Below are 20000 nucleotides of genomic sequence, written 5' to 3'. Positions count from 1 at the left end.
TCATTACGCGCTTGTCAAAACGATATTTGGCTAATTATCTGTGTCTGCTGGTACGCATTTATACCTTTAAAGTCTTTTAGTAATGTTATACTTCATTTGCATATTTTTATATTTATCTATACCCTCATATCAAATCCTGCGCATCGAGTGTTTCACACTTTCTTGCGCCAGCCACAGGTTGACAGCTCACCATACCGCTCATTTCGAGATTGAAAGCCGGTGAGAAATGTTGCGTTTCCAGTGTTGTGTTGATTCTGGGTTCTTTTTAAGACCTTTACAGTGGCATCGAAGAATAATTAGACTTCAGTAACCATCCCAGTTTTATATCTGAGCTCATCAAGAGCTCTAAAGGACGAAAAAGGTGATTAAAATCGAAGCAGTACCAACAGTACAAAGAAACGAAAGTTTCGCGTTTCCGGGTATAAAGGTATTTGGTTTATTTTACGGTGTGAATGCAGCTCTGTCTTGCCGTACATACCGTGGTGGAGAGAATGTGTCCTGGGGGGTGTTGGGGGGCTTGCCCCCTATTAACCCTCCCCTCGACGCCTAGTCGCGGCAATTTATATTGATATATTAGGTTGGTTTATTGGTCAATACGTTTTTGGGGGTTGGAACGTGTGAATTCCCGTAGAGTTTTACCGAAGTGTGGGTTGGGTTCCCGTAGAGTCTTTGATTTATTTCGCGTCAGTCCGTAAACTTTCAAAGATGGCGGTTACATCCGTAGAGTTTCATTGGCCGATTTTAAGCACTTTTTGTGCTAGTTTTACACATTTTTTATCGTTATTCTTCTTATTTAAGCTTGTTTTACCCCATAATTTCCCTGATATACTTCATGCCCTCCCCTGCTAACGGGACTATCAAATCAAGATCGTTGATGGAGAAATGGTACTTGATCTCCTGAACGATTAATTCGCAAAGAAAATAACGCCGAAAATCGATGAAATCATAGGATTTCATGCAGAAAAACATCATTTTTTTCGACTTAGTCTCTGAGAGGGTGCGTCGCTCTCTGTAACAATTACCGAACTTTCAATTTTCCTTCGCTTCTTTCGGTCGGTCGTGGATCGTGGGTCGCTTCATTTTTATCACTTTTTTCGGGATTTGGGGTACTTGATGCCTTTAGAAATGGAAATGCGATAGTTATTGAGGTCCTTTTCTTCTTCGTTGCCACTGCATAGTCTTAGGAATAACCTAGAATCGACGCAACACCAAAAACAAAACATTTCTTACAGGCTCTCTGTCACCGACTACGCGTGAATCCACCTGTCAAAACTGGCCGCGAGAAACGCGAAAATACGCATGCGCAGAAGATCCTTCAGACTGATTCCCGTTAAAACCTGTATAATCAGTCTTAAAACACGTAAATGAGGTATAAAAACATTAATAAAGGTGTTTGAAAGCATAAATATGGAACGGCAGACACTGATGATTAGCAAAATATCCTTTTCACAATCACGCAGCAATACATGCACTAGTCTGAACAGCGCAGTAATTGGTTCTGCATTGAGTCCAATGTTTACTTTCGTCATGAAAAGATGATGATGGACTTAGGCAAAATTGGGCCCTCACCTCTGTTCATTTACGTATAGCACCTTTGGGAAGCATTTGCACAAATATTGCCATAGAAGAAAAGTGTCTTGGTTTGTATCGGTCTATCGATTTATATAGGTTTTATCTCCCAACTTAGGCACTACCTTATACTGCATATTGTCCAAGAGATGAGCAGTCAACACTTTTCAGTGTTCCAGCACAAACAACCAAACTTCCACCATTTATGATATAGCAGATTGAGTAATTGCTCAAAATACCTTCAGATGACCGATTGTGACAAAAGTGTTATCAGTGGATTCCGATATCCGATACACAAATTTTTCACAAATATAAAATTTTATCATGCTATACAAAATAACGAACGCTAAATATCAAAATAATTCCCACCCCACCGCTTATTCGTATGATGTCAATTTATTTTAAGAATTATTAAACAATATACAACTCATACCGTCACTCTAACTTTTACTTGCATCTAACTTTTATATTATCATTTTGGGGGGGGTTTGTTGCATCTACATGAATATGTCGTTGCATTTGGGGCATTTACGGCTACCGATATGAGGGCATGCGACCAGCATATTCCTCCACGAATTGTCAGTACCTACCATAAAAAAAAATGTTTGAATAGCACTATTTATCAACTATGATATAAGATGCACTATTTTTTCAATTGTCTTTAACCCATTGGCGGTGGGTGTCATGTACGTACATGCCATGGCTTTTGTGGACCAAACGCCGGGGGCATCATGCCATGCCCATTCCCGCGCTACTGGCTTGTCGGAAGGAAGTTGTTTTTCTCCACTAGTAGCGGCTTCATTTATATGGTAAAGATTTTAGGCAATGGCACCTAAAGTGAAGGTAAACCTTTAAATTATAGTAAAATGAAAGCTTTTAGGTGCTATATGTCGCTCGCAAACTACCGATCGAGCCAGGCGCAAACAGGGGAAATTGCCAGTGCGCACCAACAAGCCGGTGCATACGTAAACTTGACAACATTTTTACCTGTCGCTGATGGGTTAAACACCTATAAATATAAAACAAACATTGAAACAAATATCTTTAACTTACCACATGTCACACGGCACACAAAAATTGCTAAGTCCTTACACATCAAGAGCTTACCGGAAAGTGTTCAAGTAATGAACATTTTTTTTTTTTTTTCCGACATGGGAGGCAATTAAGGTAAAGAGGCAGTAACATTGTTACATTGTTAACAGTGAATCTATGTAATGATAACGGAATTATAAATCATAAAATATATACATTACAAAGAACAATACTTAAAATGTATAAGCATAAAAGAAAGAGAGGAAATATTAGTAGAAATAGGATTAAATAATGGATTAAAATATTAGTAATCGGTACTGCTTCCACGTTGGTTGAAAGTAGTGCAAAGAAAACGTGACATTAGAGAAAACGCGGGTATAGAAAATGGAAATACAGAAAACTAGACACGTATAGAAAACGAGTTTATAGAAAATGCAGACATAAACAAACGACTCTGCCGCAGAAGGTCGATTTCTACTTCGTCTCTAGCCGTTTTTTTCCATTTAACGGTAAATATAAGTCCGGCGCAACTTATACTATGTTCCATCCCACTCTATTTTTTCCGCTCTATAACATGGCGGTGTCCATTTCTCTCTATTTACGCTCGTCCGTCTCGGTAACCTCTACCAGTACATGTATTGCTGCGCAATTGTCAAATTGATATTTTGCTAATCATCAGTGTCTGCCGTTCCATATTTATGCTTTCCAAGACCTTTATTAATGTGTTTTATACCTCATTTGCGTGTTTTATGATTGATTGTACAGTTTTTAATGGGAGTCGGTCTGAAGGACCTTCTGTGCATGCGTATTTTTGCGTTTCCAGCTGCCAGTTTTGACAGAAGGATTCATGGGTAGTCGGTGACAGAGAGCCAGTAAGAAATGTTTTGTTTTAGGTGTTGCATCGATTCTAGGATATTCTTAAGACTATACAGTGGCAACGAAGAAGAAAAAGACCTTATAACTATCGCAGTTCGATTTCTGAGGCCATCAAGTACCCCAAATCCCGAAAAAAGCGATAAAAATGAAGCGATCCACGATCCACAATAGGCCGACCATAAGAAGCGAAGGAAAATTGACAGTTTGGTCTTTCGATATATAAAGGTATTTGGTTTATTGTTTACAATGTGGATGTAGCTCTATCTTGCCGTACATACCAAGGTGAAGAGAATGTGTCCAGGGGGTCGTTGGGGGGCTTACCCCCCATCAACCCTCCCCTCGAGCAATGCCCGAAGGGCACGCCTAGTCACAGCACCGTAAATTGCTAGGTTAGGTTGGGTTGTGGGTTAGGACTTTTTTGGTGCTTGAAAGGTGTGAAATCCTGTAGATTTTGCCCAAATATGTGTTGTATTCCTGTAGAGTTTTTTTAATTTTGGTGTGTCGGTGCGTAGACTTTCAGAGATGGCGGGCATGTCCGTAGAGTTTCATTAGCCGATTTTTAGCCGATTTTAGGCTAGTTTTTTGTGTTTTTGTGCGCTATTCTTATTTAAGCCTGTTTTACCCCATAATTTCCCTGATATACTTCATTCCCTCCCGTACTAACGGGACTAACAAATTAAGATTGTCGATGGAAGTGGTACTCAGATCTCATCAACGAAGCATTTGCACAAGAAACAACATCAAGAATCAGTGAAATTAGTGGATTTCATGCAGATAAATATCAAAATTAGTCCGAAAGTAAGCCCCTACCCTGTTATGCATATTGACCTGTGATTGATATTACTGTATACGAACTATAGTTTCATTAGAAATATACAGTACATCCATGCCTGCACATCACTGCCCTCTCCCGGCAAAGCACTTCTGACAGCCCAAGTTTCAGCTCCCTCTTGCTGTACATACTTAGGTGAAGACAATGTGTCCTACATAAAGATTTAGTCATATTCATAATCAGTGTTACAGGAAAGATTGTGTCAAACCCAAATATTGGAATGTCAGATTTCATTTACAATTGTCGGTCATCTTTATGTTGTGGATTTACTAAATTAGGACAAATTGATTATGATATTCTTGTTGAGGAGCTAAAGATACAGTCATTGGTAGAAGAAATAATCTGCAGACATGAACAGTTATGCCACAGATGAAAGTAGGAGTCCTCATAGTGCCCGAGTTCAAGCTCAATCTTACCATGAGTACAGAGATGAAGATGATGTTTCCCAGGGGGTGTTAGGGGACTCAACACTCTAGAGTACTGCCCAAAGGGCATGCCCGGTCATGGTAACTTAGATTGGTGGATAAATTTTGGTTGTGGGGATTTTGTCTCTGGTGAGTGTGTCCATACTGTAAGGAATTACCCAACTGTCATATTTACAATTGCTTTCAAGATCTTTAAATATCAGGGAAAGTTCAAGGTTACTAGCATTAGCAAATTCTACTTTTCATTATTAAGAAATTAGCAAGGATTGTATATTCATTATTATCAGACTCATTACAACTCTCTTGTGTGTGTTTTTTTACCCATTTGCCACCAGCTACATTTAAAAATGCAAGTTGAGTTTAAATCAAGGTTTAGGTGACTGCTCCTGGCAAGTGACAAAATGCTGACAAAGTTCTAAAACTGGAGCACAGTTATTGTATTTCATCGAGTTTAGTGTTATCCTCAATATTATAATGATTTCAGTAAGAGGTTGTTTTCACTGAAAAGTTCGAAAATTCAGTAACACAAGTAGCACTGTCAATTAATTTCATCTTTGGAATGAGCAATGAAGACTGTGACAATAGAATGGTCAAATTTATCAGGAGGGGGCTGCCTATGCACAAGTACGGTTGTAATATGTATGTTTAATGAAAATATGGTACATATTTAACCCAGGAACGACGGGTGTCCCACATATGAGACACCTGAAAAAATAAACATTGCTGGATGTCCTTGTCAGTATGACGCTGTATTGGGGCTAGTGCTCCAACACAGTAGCGGGCCGTGGCCAGGGCAGCCCCGCGTTCCGATTTTGTAGCCGCCCGGAATCTTGTATTTTCGGCTTCAAAATATATTGGAGATAATGGGTTAATAAAAAAGATCACATTCTACATTTAAGGATTGAATATTTATCCCACTAGCAATGGTACATTTTCAAGCCAAAAATAATGTTTTCCGGACAACTTCAAAATCTGCGCATGTGCGAGTCAGGAAACCTGCACACCCGCTGCCCACCACAGGTGATTATGTTGGGATGTCCAGTAATCTTTATTTCTCCGGGTGTCTCATATGTGTGATACCCATCATAAGTGGGTTAATAAATTTGTCTTTCCATATAATGCCATATAGATTAGAATACAGAAATGCATTAATAGTACAGTGAATTTTTAAGAAATTGGCCATGATGTCAAGTTACATCAAGACAGTTTAGGTTGGGTTCTGTGAAGCTGTTCGCTGCGAGGGGACGAGGGCAGGACTGAGTTGGTGGAGGCATGTAGTCTGTGTGGTGCTCAGCATCCCATATTTTTTACATTTAACTCAAATAGGTTGGCTTCCATAGGTTAATTATCTTAGTAATGAATGTAGTTTTTCATTGACTATAATGTTATAATCATTAATTTTCTCCTAGTCGATGCTGTCCCTTTATATACCATGACACATGATTTGTAAAGGCTGGATAGATGGCAAAATTTCACTACAGGTAGATAATAGCAAACTTAAAATCAACCCAAAGCACACATGAAGGGTTGAGAATGAGAGGCAAACTCTGCACCTTAACAAAAATGCGATTCTTGCATCCCCATTTTCTATGAAATCTGTTCATATCTTATGGCAAGAAATGGTGTGGTTAGTTTGCATATCAGTAGTGCTAGTTGCCCTCCAGTACGAATTGGGGACCCCATGGAGTGATTAACACCCACAAAACTAATTTATATAAAGAAAAGTGAAGAGGGAGTGGTTCTGGGGAAAGCCTGCCCTACAAGCACTTTTGTTCATTATGCTGGTAGTCTCTGGTGAATGCCTGTACTATAAAGAATTCCTAAAAATTATACTTACTGACACATGGAAATGGGTCACAAATACAAAGCAGTAGTCCATGGTGATTGGGTAGAAGTTCAGGGCAAAGCCTTTTGGTCAAGGAGGAGTGCCCCAAGAGTAAGATTTTGCTAGAGTAGCAAGGAATTTGTGTCTGAGGGTTGCAGGCACTTCATGAACAGTTTCCAATACTTTTACTTGTTTCCTATAATCAGTAACATCTTGTAAACAGTGCTATCTCTATTTCTCTTATATTTCACACTTATTATTGTAGCCAAGTTTGTGGGGTGAAGACGGTCACCTTGCATTAATTGTTATAAGGCTGGCTTTATAAATAAATGCAGCCTTTTATTGAAAACTTTATGTATTTCTCTTTCATTCTTATACTTGAGACTAGATGGTGTGCCATAATGATAGTCAACTTGGTTTCATAGTGTTTCCCAGGGCACAAGATGTATATTGAATTTTTCTGGGTATTGAAAAGGGTACTTAGCATGATGAACAGTAGGTATAAAAAGAAAAAAATGTTTTAGTAAGGTTATTGTGTTAATGTATGATACAGAGCTCAGCTTGCAATTTGCTAATTTTAAAAGTAATTTGCCAAAGATAAGCAAAATGTCTGGTTATGTTTTTACCTCCATGATAATGAAACGCTGTTACATGCAAATTAAATTTATCTTTATTTTGCTTTTCCAGGTTTCTGATTGGACTGGTGCAACCTATCAAGATCGCCGCTATGCCAGTAAGAGTCTTTCTCTCAATTTGCATACCAAAATGTTTTTATTTGCATAGATAGTTGTATATATTTTAGATATTGATAGTGAAAATAGATGATAGATTTTATGATGAATATCAATAGATAGGAAGATGTACCTTCTTCACAAGTAGATAGGGGAATAAGTAGAAACTAGATCAGAGATGAAGTATATTTGTGTATTTATGTACAGTATACAATAGAGTGGATTGTTTTTACTTCCTTTTCTTCTACAACTGGAGAAAATTTGCATTAGCTGGAGAAAGATTTCATGCTCTATATTGGCTTACAGTATGGATTTCTCATCTAAGTTTCATCCATTTAAAAGTTTGTCAAAAAGAGTAAGATTTTGAAATCTCTGGATAAAAATACCAGATATCAACCATCAATTTTCATGTCTCATGAAATCTGTTGAATATTGTATGGTAGAATTTTTGACAGCTGCAAGAGCCTCCATTCCTTGATAAGCACTGACAAGAAATATTTTGTTTATAGTGTTGCATTAATTCTGGGTCATTTTTTTAAACAATGTAGTGTCAGTGCTGAATAAATAGACATTAGTAACCATCACAGTTTGAATTTTGAGCCCATCAAGTGTCCCAAATCTTGAAAAAAAATTTAATTAAATCTCACGCAATCGATGGAACTGAAGAAATTTGGTATTTTACTTTATAAAGTTATGTAGTTCTCTGTGAGCAAAATTATATGTAGAAGGAAAGGCAATATTTTGTAATACATACCAAGAAAAGTGTTTGTTTGCTGCTGCAAAATTGTATCTCCTAACATGCATTTGGTTATTTATTATGGGGGTTTTGGTTCTGCCCCTGGCTAGGCTATTGGATTGGTTGTATGGTTAGGATGTATTGCATAATGACCATGGGGATCCTGGGCATTTTTATGCCTGTAGAGTTGTTTTAAATTGGCTTGCTGGCCCATAGACTTTCAGAAATTGGCCATGATTCCTATACATAAGATAAATGGACATAGACCCCAAGATCTTGATGAGGTGACCATCAATTCATGAAAAAAAATTGACTTGAGGGGTGGATGAAATAGCCTGCTGTTGTAGGAAAATATGGCTGAGGGCTGGGGTGACAGGAACTTGCTTTCATGAGAATCTTGGCTAAAGTCTGGGGTGCCAGGAATGACTTGCCATGAGTGCGCAAAGCTCTTGGATGGTAATTAACTCATTAAGCATTTAGAAAGGGGCTTTTGCATTATTTCCATCAATAAACAAGTGTGGGATGTACCATCCATGAGCTATGACTGGAATAGTGCCAACTCCAGGGAGGACAATATTTCCATACTCAGGATCTTATTCCTGCCCATGGCGATGCAGGTTGTATAACAAAAAACTGAATGTTATAAAAATTAAAATAATAAAATGCCACATTACCTAGACTGATGATGCAGAGTCTTTGCAAGGGAAAGTCTGTTACCAGCTGGATAAATCAAATCAAATGACTAATATAGAAATTGGAAAATGGCACAAAAGCTAAAAACACTTATACAGAGAAAGAGAAAATGATATTACAAAGGGAAAACTTGTAGTCTTGTCATTGTTCGTGAGTATTCGCTTGCGCCCGGCCTACAAGCCACACTCCCATCAGTGCAGTCACTCAAGTAAGCCTAATGCCTATCCAGATTCAAGGGGGTTAAGAATGTTATGCTATACCCCTAGCTATGATAACTTGGAAAAAACATTGTAACTGTGTCCTATATTTGTAGCCATAAATATTCTAAGTGCAAATGTGTTACCATCCCAGTGATGAAGTACACATATAGATAAGATTAGAAGTGGCTTAGAGGTTAGTATGTATTTGGAATTGGACTTCAGTCTAGCCTTTAGTACTCAAAAGAATTTTTCAAATGATAGAGAAGTTTAGGGGATTTGTTCATGAAGAATTGCATGAAATACCTTGGAAATGTTGTGAAGTACAATAAAGGTTCTGTGATTGTTTAGATTTGGCAGACAGGTAGGCCAAGACTGGTAGACAGGTGACCTCACTCGTTCTAATTGGACTAGTCCATGGCTTGCATCTGCTATCTCACAGAATCATATTGGAATAAGATTAGGCATGGTAGGAGAGTGATATGCAGTTCTTTGTCAGCCAACCTGAGTCACATGTGGTAAGGAGTATTAGTGTGGTTGATTCTAGAGAGAAAGTGTGGCTGTCTGGTCCAAATCTGGGGGCTGAGGGGAGCCAGCAATAACATGAACGAGAGCGCCTTTTTCTCGGGTATTTACGGGCTTTCCATGGTGCAATTAGAAACTATTGTCTGTAATTTTCTTAACCCATTACTGCCGGTATATTTTGAAGCCGAAAATAAAAGTTTCCGGACGGCTATAAAATCGCCGCGCAGGGCTGTCCGCGATCCGCTGCTGCATCGAAGTGTGAGCCCTGTTACAGTGTCACACTGGTTGGACACCCAGCAATTTTCTTTTCTTTTTCCCGGGTGTCTCATATGTGGGACACCCATCATTACTGGGTTAATTATCAAAAATTTATTTTTATTGCCAAAAACAAATAAACAAGGAATGGCTAATTCAAAACTGAGGATCTACACTGGCATTGACTGCCCATCAGACTAGCATTAATAATTTTGAATCAGTAAATTGGTTTCTGTGTTTATTTTTAAAAAATGTACGCCATAGAACACAAAATTACTAAGTCCTTGCACTCCATGTTGCTCAAATGAGAAGTACTATGAACTTTGGTATTTAAGTGAGAGGCAGTTCCTTTCCACAGTTGAAACACTACATCTGGCTGGGCACTCAAGACACAAGTCAGGTTCTAGACAAAGATAAGCCAATTTGAACAGTGCCTCAAGGTATTAGAGGAACATTTATGGAGGCCATTGCCTTCATCTATTTGCCTTCTGCTTATGAATGAGCTGCCATTGTTTCATATAAGATTCCTGCATAGGGGCATGGTCATCTGATAATTTTTGGGTGCTGTTGATAAAGATTTAGTGGAAATACTTGCTCTTCATTTACACCCAAAGTTTTCTATTATCAAGTGTATAAATGCATGCATAACCCACCAAACACTCTGACTTACCATAATTTTTATTTCAAGGCCTTAGTTGGCTGCTAGTATTTCTCAGCCATGCCTGAGTCCTGTGAGGGCAACAACCACATTTACCCACAAACTTTGTTAGAAAAACTGTGAGCTTGATTTCTTATATAAGATATTAGGAATTTACAATATTGCACTGTACGTGTTAGACAATCAAACTAATTATTCATATCTTTTGTACATGGCAATAAAGTTCACTGTATAAAAGTTAAATCCAGATCTTCTGTACTTACAACAAAGATGCAAGACACACCTGCCAGATGCAGGTGTCTCTTTATCAGTAAGTGTGATTATCAGTAAATTTGCTGTTTTACATGAAAGGGTTGGTATTTGCTTTAGGATGATTAGCAGTCTCCTACTATAATTGTCATATTACACAGTAATGGTGATAACAAGACATTTGCCACAGAAAAAAGAATAGAAATGTACAAATATATGATAGCATAAAGATATGTGTCAGTACAAATAGGGTATATAAATGGCTTCAAAGAATTTACAGCTAAATTCATTCAAGGTATCTATAGGTAATATTCTTGGCAGAAATATTGCGTATATATACATATGATGTAATATCAGAAAATCCAGAAGCGTAAAATCAGGCAAAAAACAGTCTTGGAATGATATACAGGCATGGCAAGACTAGATGCTTACTGGCGAGATTGGATGCTACCTGCTAATTTCTGCTTACAGCTGTTACACGTACATGCCTTTTTCTTTTTGTGTGACAAATTCAGCTGTCAGCAACACATTCAGAATATAAACACACAAAGTGATTATGAAAAGAATATAAAAGTGAAATATATTACCATCCATGAAAATGAACTATTTGACTTCTGAAGTGTTTGTCTTACTCGTTCCAAGAGGAAACCTTTAATGGAAGGTGCTTGGAGGGAAATCCAGTTTCTGGCTTGATGTTTTTAGTGATGTTGTCATTACTCTTTGGCAAAAAAAAAAAAAAGGAGCCACCCAAATGTTCAAGTGCCTCAGGAATTTCCTATACCCTTTATGTTCTAGTGACGTTTACTCACTCTCCTGTTTGTGTAATGAGGTGTGCTATTTTAATGTTTATTAGTACAGTATAAGAAATTATTTATTCATACTTAGTTACACAAAGTTACTGCTGCTTCCTATTGACGAAAGTAATGTATATAAAACATTTGCGCAAAGTTACACTATGTTAGCAACATCTTCTGTCTTTGCTTCTTTTCTCTTCTCTTCTTTTCCTTTGCATAAATTATATAGGAACTCTACTCTGGTATACTTCTTTGAATGAAAAAGATGAAGAAATCCATGGATATACTGATAGGAAGAGAAAGAAAAATGGAAAAAATTGTATAGAATGAATAGTATAGAAAAGTATTAGGTTAGAAAAGTATCCCATAGGGAGCATGATGTCTTCAGATTTATTGCATATTGTTAGCATGAAAAAGTATGGAATAATAGTGTTTCTTTCCCTCTCTTACAGTCAAGTATCAGTCAACCTTTGGTAGCATGCAGCAATATGCATATTACCATGAGGAAGATGAGTCAACCTTCCAGCACGTGTTCAAGACAAACGTGCCCAAACCTCTTTACCAGCGTGGTAGATACATGCGCAATCAGCGTAACATGAAAAACCAGAGGAACCAGAAGGGCCCCCAGATGCAAGTTCTTGGCAAGGGAAACAAAAGAGAGTTAGTACGAAAGTTGGTATTTAAAATTGGCCTTTAACTAGTTTGACATTATATGAAATATATCATGAATACCCTTTGCCTGATGATATAATAGGTTTTGTTTCAAAATAAGTCAAGGGGAAAAACCCTGAAGTGCAGACACATTTCTAATCTGGAATTCAATCCTTTATTAAGGAAAAATTTCAGTTTTGGTTTCCAGAAAAAGAAGCAGCAACAGCAGCACCGCAACCGATGGAACCGAGGTGGACATCCCCCCATCAAGAATCGCGATGCCTCAGTCACCGTGCGGCCAGGATGGAAGGTTATCGAGGAAATGGACTTCCCTCGCCTCTCCAAGCTCTCCCTGCCCAATGTGGATGACCCTAAGGACCTGTGAGTTTTATAGGGGCTGGAGGCATCAGTGAGGATATGATCATGGTTTTGGTAATATAATATAATATATATATTATTATTGAGAACTCTGTTGACAAGGATGGTAGTATATAATTATTTAATGCCCAATGACGTATTAGTTATTAGTGGCAGCCTTGCTGTTTTGTCTTTTAAGAGACATCGTGGTGATGTAAAAAAAATTTACAGAGAAAAGATAAGTTGTTATAAAAAGATAAGATTGGTAAAAGCAGTCTGGTGAAGCCCTCCAATCTTTCTATACAGGTATCTTTGTGGCTCCCTAGAATGCTACGACAAGACATATGACCGAGTGACTGTCAAGAACGAGAAGAAGTTGACTCGCATTAACCGCATCTTCCACAAGGTCACAACAACAGATGACCCAGTCATCCGTCAGGTAAAACCCTCCTTCTTCTTCTTCTTCTTCTTCTTCTTCTTCTTCTTCTTCTTCTTCTTCTTCTTCTTCTTCTTCTTCTTCTTCTTCTTCTTCTTCTTCTTCTTCTTCTTCTTCTTCTTCTTCTTCTTCTTCTTCTTCTTCTTCTTCTTCTTCTTCTCCTTCTTCTTCTTCTTCTTCTTCTTCTTCTTCTTCTTCTTCTTCTTCTTCTTCTTCTTCTTCTTCTTCTTCTTCTTCTTTTTTCCTTTCTTTTATTCTGTCTGTCATTCTCTCCTGGTTAGGGTAATTCCCATATTATAATTGCCTACTTTCTCTTCTGTTTAGTATATCTGTGAGTTTTGTCTTTTCATGTCTTATTAAAAGTTTTGAGTGATAGGAAAGAAGTGTGCTGTATTTAGTATTATAATTTGACAGTTATTTTGAAATGAAGATTCAATAAGTGTATATTTTATCGGTTGACTAAAGCATATTTAGAGTTTGAGTTCATTGTAGATTTTTTTTTTTTTTTTTTTTAGAAAAGGAAAGGTAATGATAACTGAAGTACTTTGATTTTCAGTTATTAGAAGCTTTGCAAATGTTTTTGAGACTATTGCCATTATCTAAAGTTTATTTAAATTGAATCACAATTTACATGAGAAATGAAAGAATTTTTCATTTGTAGTAGTTATATTTTTTTATTTAGTGGACAAGTCCTAGTTCCTTTTGTTTTGAAGGAAATAAGTAAAAGATTTTAAAACTTTTTCCTCCCTTTATCAGCTGACCAAGACTGAGAACTGCAATGTGTATGCCACTGATGCCATCCTTTCCACCATAATGTGTTGCACAAGATCCAGTAACTCATGGGACGTTGTTGTGCAGAAAATCGCCGGCAAGCTCTTTTTTGATAAGCGAGATGACTCTGAATTTGGTAAGTGCTGTAAGATATGTACATGTGTAATACATTTGTTGTTTTGTCTTCCATATATATGTTGATTGATTGATTGATTGATTGATTGTTTTTTGTTGTATATTGATGAAAAAAATGATAGAATCTGTATTTTCTCTAATATTATGTTGAGAATATAATGAAGTAGATATATAAATTATGTATATATATTTATATATATCTTTATATCTATATCTATATATGTCTATATATATCCATGTCTATATATCTATATCTATCTATCTATCTATCTATCTATCTATCTATATAATTTCATATATATATATTATATGTATATATAATATATATATATATATATATATATATATATATATATATATATATATATATATAATTTCTTATATATTTATATTATATATTTATGTTATATATAAATATTATATATTATGTTATTATATATTATATTATGTCATTATATATTATATTATGTTATTATATATTATATTATATACATTATATTTTATATTATATATATTATATGATATAATATATATTATATGATATAACATATATTATATGATATTATATATATTATATTATATTGTATATATTATATTATATTGTATATATTATATTATATTGTATATATTATATTATATTGTATATATTATATTATATTGTATATATTATATTTTATTGTATATATTATATTTTATTGTATATATTATATTATATTGTATATATTATATTATATATATTATATTATATTATATATATTATATTATATTATATATATTATATTATATTATATTATATATTATATTATATTATATGTATTATATTATATATATTATATTATATATATTATATTATATATATTATATTATATTATATATATTATATTATATTATATTATATATATATTATATATATTATATAATATATATTATATTATATTATATATATTATATTATATTATATTATATTATATATATATTATATTATATTATATTATATTATATATATTATATTACATTATATATATTATATTATATTATATTATATATATTATATAATATATATTATATTATATATATTATATTATATATATTATATTATATTATATATATATTATATTATATATATTATATTATATTATATATATTATATTATATTATATATATATTATATTATATTTTATTATATACATTATATTATATTTTATTATATTATATTATATTATATTATATATATTATATTATATGTATTATAATATATTATATATTATATGTATTATATTATATATTATATATATTATATTATATATATTATATGATATTATATATATTATATGATATTATATATATTATATGATATATATATTATATTATATATATTATATGATATATATATTATATTGTTTTATATATATTATATTATATATATTATATTATATGATATTATATATATTATATTATATTATATATATTATATTATATTATATATATTATATTATATTATATATATTATAATATATATATTATATTTTATTTATTATATGTGTATGTGTATGTGTATATATATATGTGCGTGTGCGTGTGCATGTGCGTGTGTGTGTGCGTGTGTGCCTGCGTGTGTGCGTGCGTGTGTGCGTGCATGTGTGTGTGTGTGTGTTTGTGCGTGTGTTTGTGCGAGTGTTTGTGCGTGTGTGTTTGTGTGTGTGTGGGCGTGTGTGTGCGCGTGTGTGTGTGTGTGTTTGTGTGTGTGTGTGTGTGTGTATGTGTGTGTATGTGTGTGTGTGTATGTATGTATGTATGTGTGTATATATATGTATATATATGTATATATATGTATATATATGTATATATATATATATATATATATATATATATATATATATATATATATATATATATATATATATAATGATACACAGTTGTTGAAATATTTAAGTGCAAAGGTTGCTGCATCATTCTTGTCCATTCGCTTCATTTATATATGAAAAGTGTAAAAATCATGGGATATAAATGAGCCTAACTGATCTTATTCACTTTGGCAATGCATAAGTAATTACCTATCAGAGTATGATTGTTTTTGTAGAACAAATGAAGTAGAATAACAAGGACGGAAATAGAAAAAGATAAAAAAGGGCATTGATTAGTGGTGTAAATTCCAGATCTGTTAACGGTCAGTGAGACCTCCAGTGAACCCCCTCAGGAGGAAGGAAACTCCCTCAACTCCCCACGAAACCTCTCCCTGGAAGCCACCTTCATCAACCATAATTTCTCGCAGCAGGTTCTGAGGAATGTATGTATTAAGTTTGTATATGTTTTAGACATACTTTTAAATCTTTGAAAATTATTTCTGTGCCGCCTGTTTCATAGAGATAACACTGGTCAGTGATTAAGATCTGGCAAAGATCACATTTTATTGAGGGACAATGAGGCTGCACAAAACATGCAAAAAAAGAGCTTCAAGTATACAGTCTGACATTCAGGAACTTCCCTTGGTGCACAGGATGGAAACAGATACAAGTTCGAACACGAGAACCCCTTCTTAGACGAGGATGAGGAGGATGAGGTAGCCCCTGTGGGATACCGCTACAGGAAGTGGAACCTGGGCAATGACATTAGCCTGGTGGCGCGCACAGAGCATGACTCATTCCAGGGTGGTGGAAATGATGTGCAGTTCATCAATATCAAGGTATGCCACATGAGGCTTTTTGTCACTGACCATTGAAGCTTAGAATAACTCTTCACATAGTTGATGTACATGATTAACACCTACCATAGTGTGGACTAGGAAATGTCAATGCAAAATAGTGACTCAAATTCTTACTTGTTACACAAGTGATTATATCTTCTACAAAGTCTTAAGTGCTTGGAATGACAACAAAGATTGTGCTCCTTGCTTGATATGTAGCTTATCAGTTAATAATGCTTTACAAGGAGCTTAAGGTATGTGAATGTAATGCTATGTCTAGATTTTTTCTCTAAGAAGTTCATATACAGTTAGAATATATATTAAACATTCACTTGTCCATGTACAATGCTGTCTTTGCAATTCTTTACAGATGGTCATAATATTTTAATCTTTTAGCGATACACGTACATGCAAGATCATTCTTTTCTATAGCTCACCCTGTCATTCTTATCATTTGTACAACAAATATCTAAGTAAGGACCATTTATTTCAACATTTTATTAGGCATTGAATGAGTGGGACTCCAAGTACTCAGGAGGAGTAGACTGGCGTCAGAAATTGGACACTCAGCGTGGTGCTGTGTTAGCCAATGAGCTGAAGAATAATGCCTGTAAGCTAGCAAAATGGACTGTGCAGGCTATCTTGGCAGGCTCTGACCAGATCAAGTTCGGGTAAGTGGCTGTTTCATTTTGCCGAATGGGATGTGTTGCTAGTACTGTTACACAAGTTATTAATTTCTGTATGATTATTTCTTTCCCAAATTAGTGCTAAGGTATAATGCAAAAAAAAAAAAAATAATAGATGATTTTTTATTATTATTAATGATTGACTCTAAGATTAGTTAATTGATAAAAACTTTTTACCTGGAAGTTATGTTTTTGGTAGCATTGGTTATTTTGTTGTTGGTTAGCAGAAGTCAAAAAGTTATGAACAGATTTTTATTAAATTTTTATCTGAGCTTATATGACATTAAATTTTGATGGCAATCCATATATTGTTTGTTTGTTGGCTAGCAGGATAACTTAAAAAGTTATGAACAGAGTTTTGTGAAATTTTTACCTAAGGTATGTCTTAGCCCAACTTAGATGCCATTAAATTTAGGTGGTGATCTGGATCATGATGTGGATCCAGAAATTTTTTATTGCATCAGTGGCTTTATTCCTTGGCAGAGGTATGCCCTCTGAGTGCTTCTAGTTTCTTTGTCTTTCTTCTGAATTAGGGATGAGAGATTGGTAAAGAATCTTCAATATTTTGTTGGCAGGACTTTCCTGTTTTGTATATGGGGATGCCACAGTGATACAAGATGAGATATTTTAGCAAAAAGCTTCCCTTAGCAAAGCCATACAGAATTGACATTTCATATATATTGCTGTAATTATACCAAACTTAACTTAATACATCTTTCTTGACGACAATTTGTTGGTCTTGATTTATCAGTATCCTAGATGTCTTTATATTAGACACAAGTACTGTCACTACTGCATCACAGAAACAAAGTAAATAAATAAACATGTTTACCTGGTATATGTACATTTGATTATATTCATCCAATTGGCACAATTTCCAGCTATGTGTCTCGTGTGAATGTGCGTGACTCAACCAAGCACATGATCCTGGGGACGCAGCAGTTCAAGCCCATGGAGTTCGCCAACCAGATTAACCTCAACATGGATAACGCATGGGGTATTTTGCGCTGCATCATTGACATGTGCATGAAACTGCCTGATGGGAAGTACCTCATCATGAAGGATCCTAATAAGGTGGGCTAGAATTTTATTTGGTTAATATTTTCTTTTATTCTTTTTCTTCAATGTTTTTTGTACTATTTTTGCTTTTCTCATGATGTTAATTTCTAAACTTTGTTAGACTCATTCTGTGCATCCAAAATAATTTTTCTCATTACATTTGAAATGTTTAAAATATTAGCATTATTGTTTGTTGTGTAATCATAGAAATGCCCAAATATGTCTTTCTAAAAAATAATTTAACCTAGGAGAAATATCAAGATATTTTATTGATCTTTGTTAATGTTTATAGTTCCTCCACATCTTCTACAGAACTTAATTTCATTCATTTAATAAAAACAGCAATAGTAATTATGATTATATTAATATTAATAATAATAATTGCAATGATAATGACATGACAGGGATAATACTAGTAGTAGTAATAGCAATTATGATAGAAAAGAGAATCATAATAAAGAGTATTCCCCCCCCCCCCCTCCTCTTCCAGGCCATGATTCGTCTCTACGACATCCCAGACAACACCTTCGAGTCCGACGAAGAAGAAAATGAGAAACAAGGTGACGGTGAGGGTAAGCAAGCATTTTATGCAAGAAAAGGCATAGTATGATTGCTATTGTTCATCGGATACTGTTAATATACTCATGTAGATATAAAAAGTATTTATGTAGAATCTATATCCTCTGCCTATTTTTCTTCCTCAGGTGACGAGTAAACCATGAACTCTATAGGGGTGTGTCACATGAACCACCACAGTTCCTCCTCCATCGCCACAGAAAAAATAGTGTCGACCTATTTGCATGTTCTGTTTGGAGTACCTTATGCTGTATTTCATATTATGGTGCATGTCCTTCAAAAGATGCATTTTTGTGTTTTTTAATATTTTCCTTTTTTTAATGTAATAATGATTTAAAAGCTCTCACAAAATATTAATAAAGGAACTGCTTGGTTTCTCTTCTTTTTTTATATCCTAAGACTTTTTTTGATATGCAGGAAAATGCAAAGTCTTTTTTTTACTCATAAGGTAGACATTTTAATTCCACCTTATTCTCAATTTTTGCCAGTATGATTGTTTTGGTTTAGTCTATCTATCCCACCTTTTCAGTCTTTTCTATGCCCATCCGTTTTCTTTTATGCCACTGTCTCTCTCTTTACTGTCTGTCTCTCCAGTTCTTATTAAGATCAAGTAATGGAAAGATTTGATGGAAAAGATGGAAAGGCCCATACTCTAACACCAGCGCAGAGCATTTAGTGTACAGTGTGGAAAATTCAGTGCAAAAACATTTGTTTTAAATGTAATGCACATAAATAGTTAATCATTATTGCTCAAAGATACTAGTACAATTTTCTCCTTGTATTAATAACTGGGGAAGCAAATGAGATACAAACCTGTATACACTACACAATCTGGAAATGAAAAGAAATTACTGTATAATTATGATATATTCAGCCCTCAAATCTGACAGCTTTTTCTATAAATCTCTTTGTTGAATCTTATTATTACTATCACTGATTGACCCTTAGGGTAATCAATAGGGGAGTTACGAGACGGAGAATGAGGCCCAATGTAGGGATCACTCCTACCATTGACCTCAGCCCTTTCCTCAAGTAATTTTGCATGGTGCTTTCTTCTCCCCTTTCCTTTTCATTTTCTTCATCCCCTTCTAACCACATCCTAAAGTGTGGGGGCCGTCATGAAAGACAGCTGTGTTAGGCCTGAACGGCCTTCGTACTCTGTTTGCTTTTCCTTCCCTATTCACTACCATACTATCCCACATAGCGCAACAGCCTTTGACATCTAACACATTTAGTCCTAATTGTTTAC

At 34.7% G+C, this 20000-nt stretch overlaps 1 protein-coding gene across 11 annotated transcripts in view; it reads left to right on the top strand.

Moving 5' to 3' along the window:
• eIF3d1 (eukaryotic translation initiation factor 3 subunit d1) overlaps positions 1-19126 on the top strand; it is a 20704-nt gene extending 1578 nt beyond the window's left edge. Inside the window, exons 2-12 of one of the 11 annotated variants that reach the window (XM_027358440.2) lie at positions 7247-7292; positions 11850-12057; positions 12244-12429; positions 12712-12844; positions 13598-13748; positions 15904-16034; positions 16245-16430; positions 16935-17101; positions 17998-18190; positions 18666-18774; positions 18880-19126. In XM_027358440.2, coding sequence (XP_027214241.1) covers positions 7247-7292; positions 11850-12057; positions 12244-12429; positions 12712-12844; positions 13598-13748; positions 15904-16034; positions 16245-16430; positions 16935-17101; positions 17998-18190; positions 18666-18774; positions 18880-18890 — 1521 coding nt within the window. In that variant the 3' untranslated portion in view covers positions 18891-19126. Of the gene's footprint in view, positions 1-7246; positions 7293-11849; positions 12070-12231; positions 12430-12711; positions 12845-13597; positions 13749-15903; positions 16035-16244; positions 16431-16934; positions 17102-17997; positions 18191-18665; positions 18775-18879 lie in introns of all 11 variants that reach the window. The other 10 variants (XM_070118597.1, XM_070118595.1, XM_027358439.2 and 7 more) reach the window with 10 other exon arrangements.
• The last annotated feature ends 874 nt before the right edge of the window (positions 19127-20000 follow it).

This window comes from Penaeus vannamei, chromosome 42 (assembly GCF_042767895.1).
Source record: "Penaeus vannamei isolate JL-2024 chromosome 42, ASM4276789v1, whole genome shotgun sequence".
Taxonomy (NCBI): domain Eukaryota; kingdom Metazoa; phylum Arthropoda; class Malacostraca; order Decapoda; family Penaeidae; genus Penaeus; species Penaeus vannamei.
This window is presented reverse-complemented; position numbering and strand designations above follow the sequence as displayed.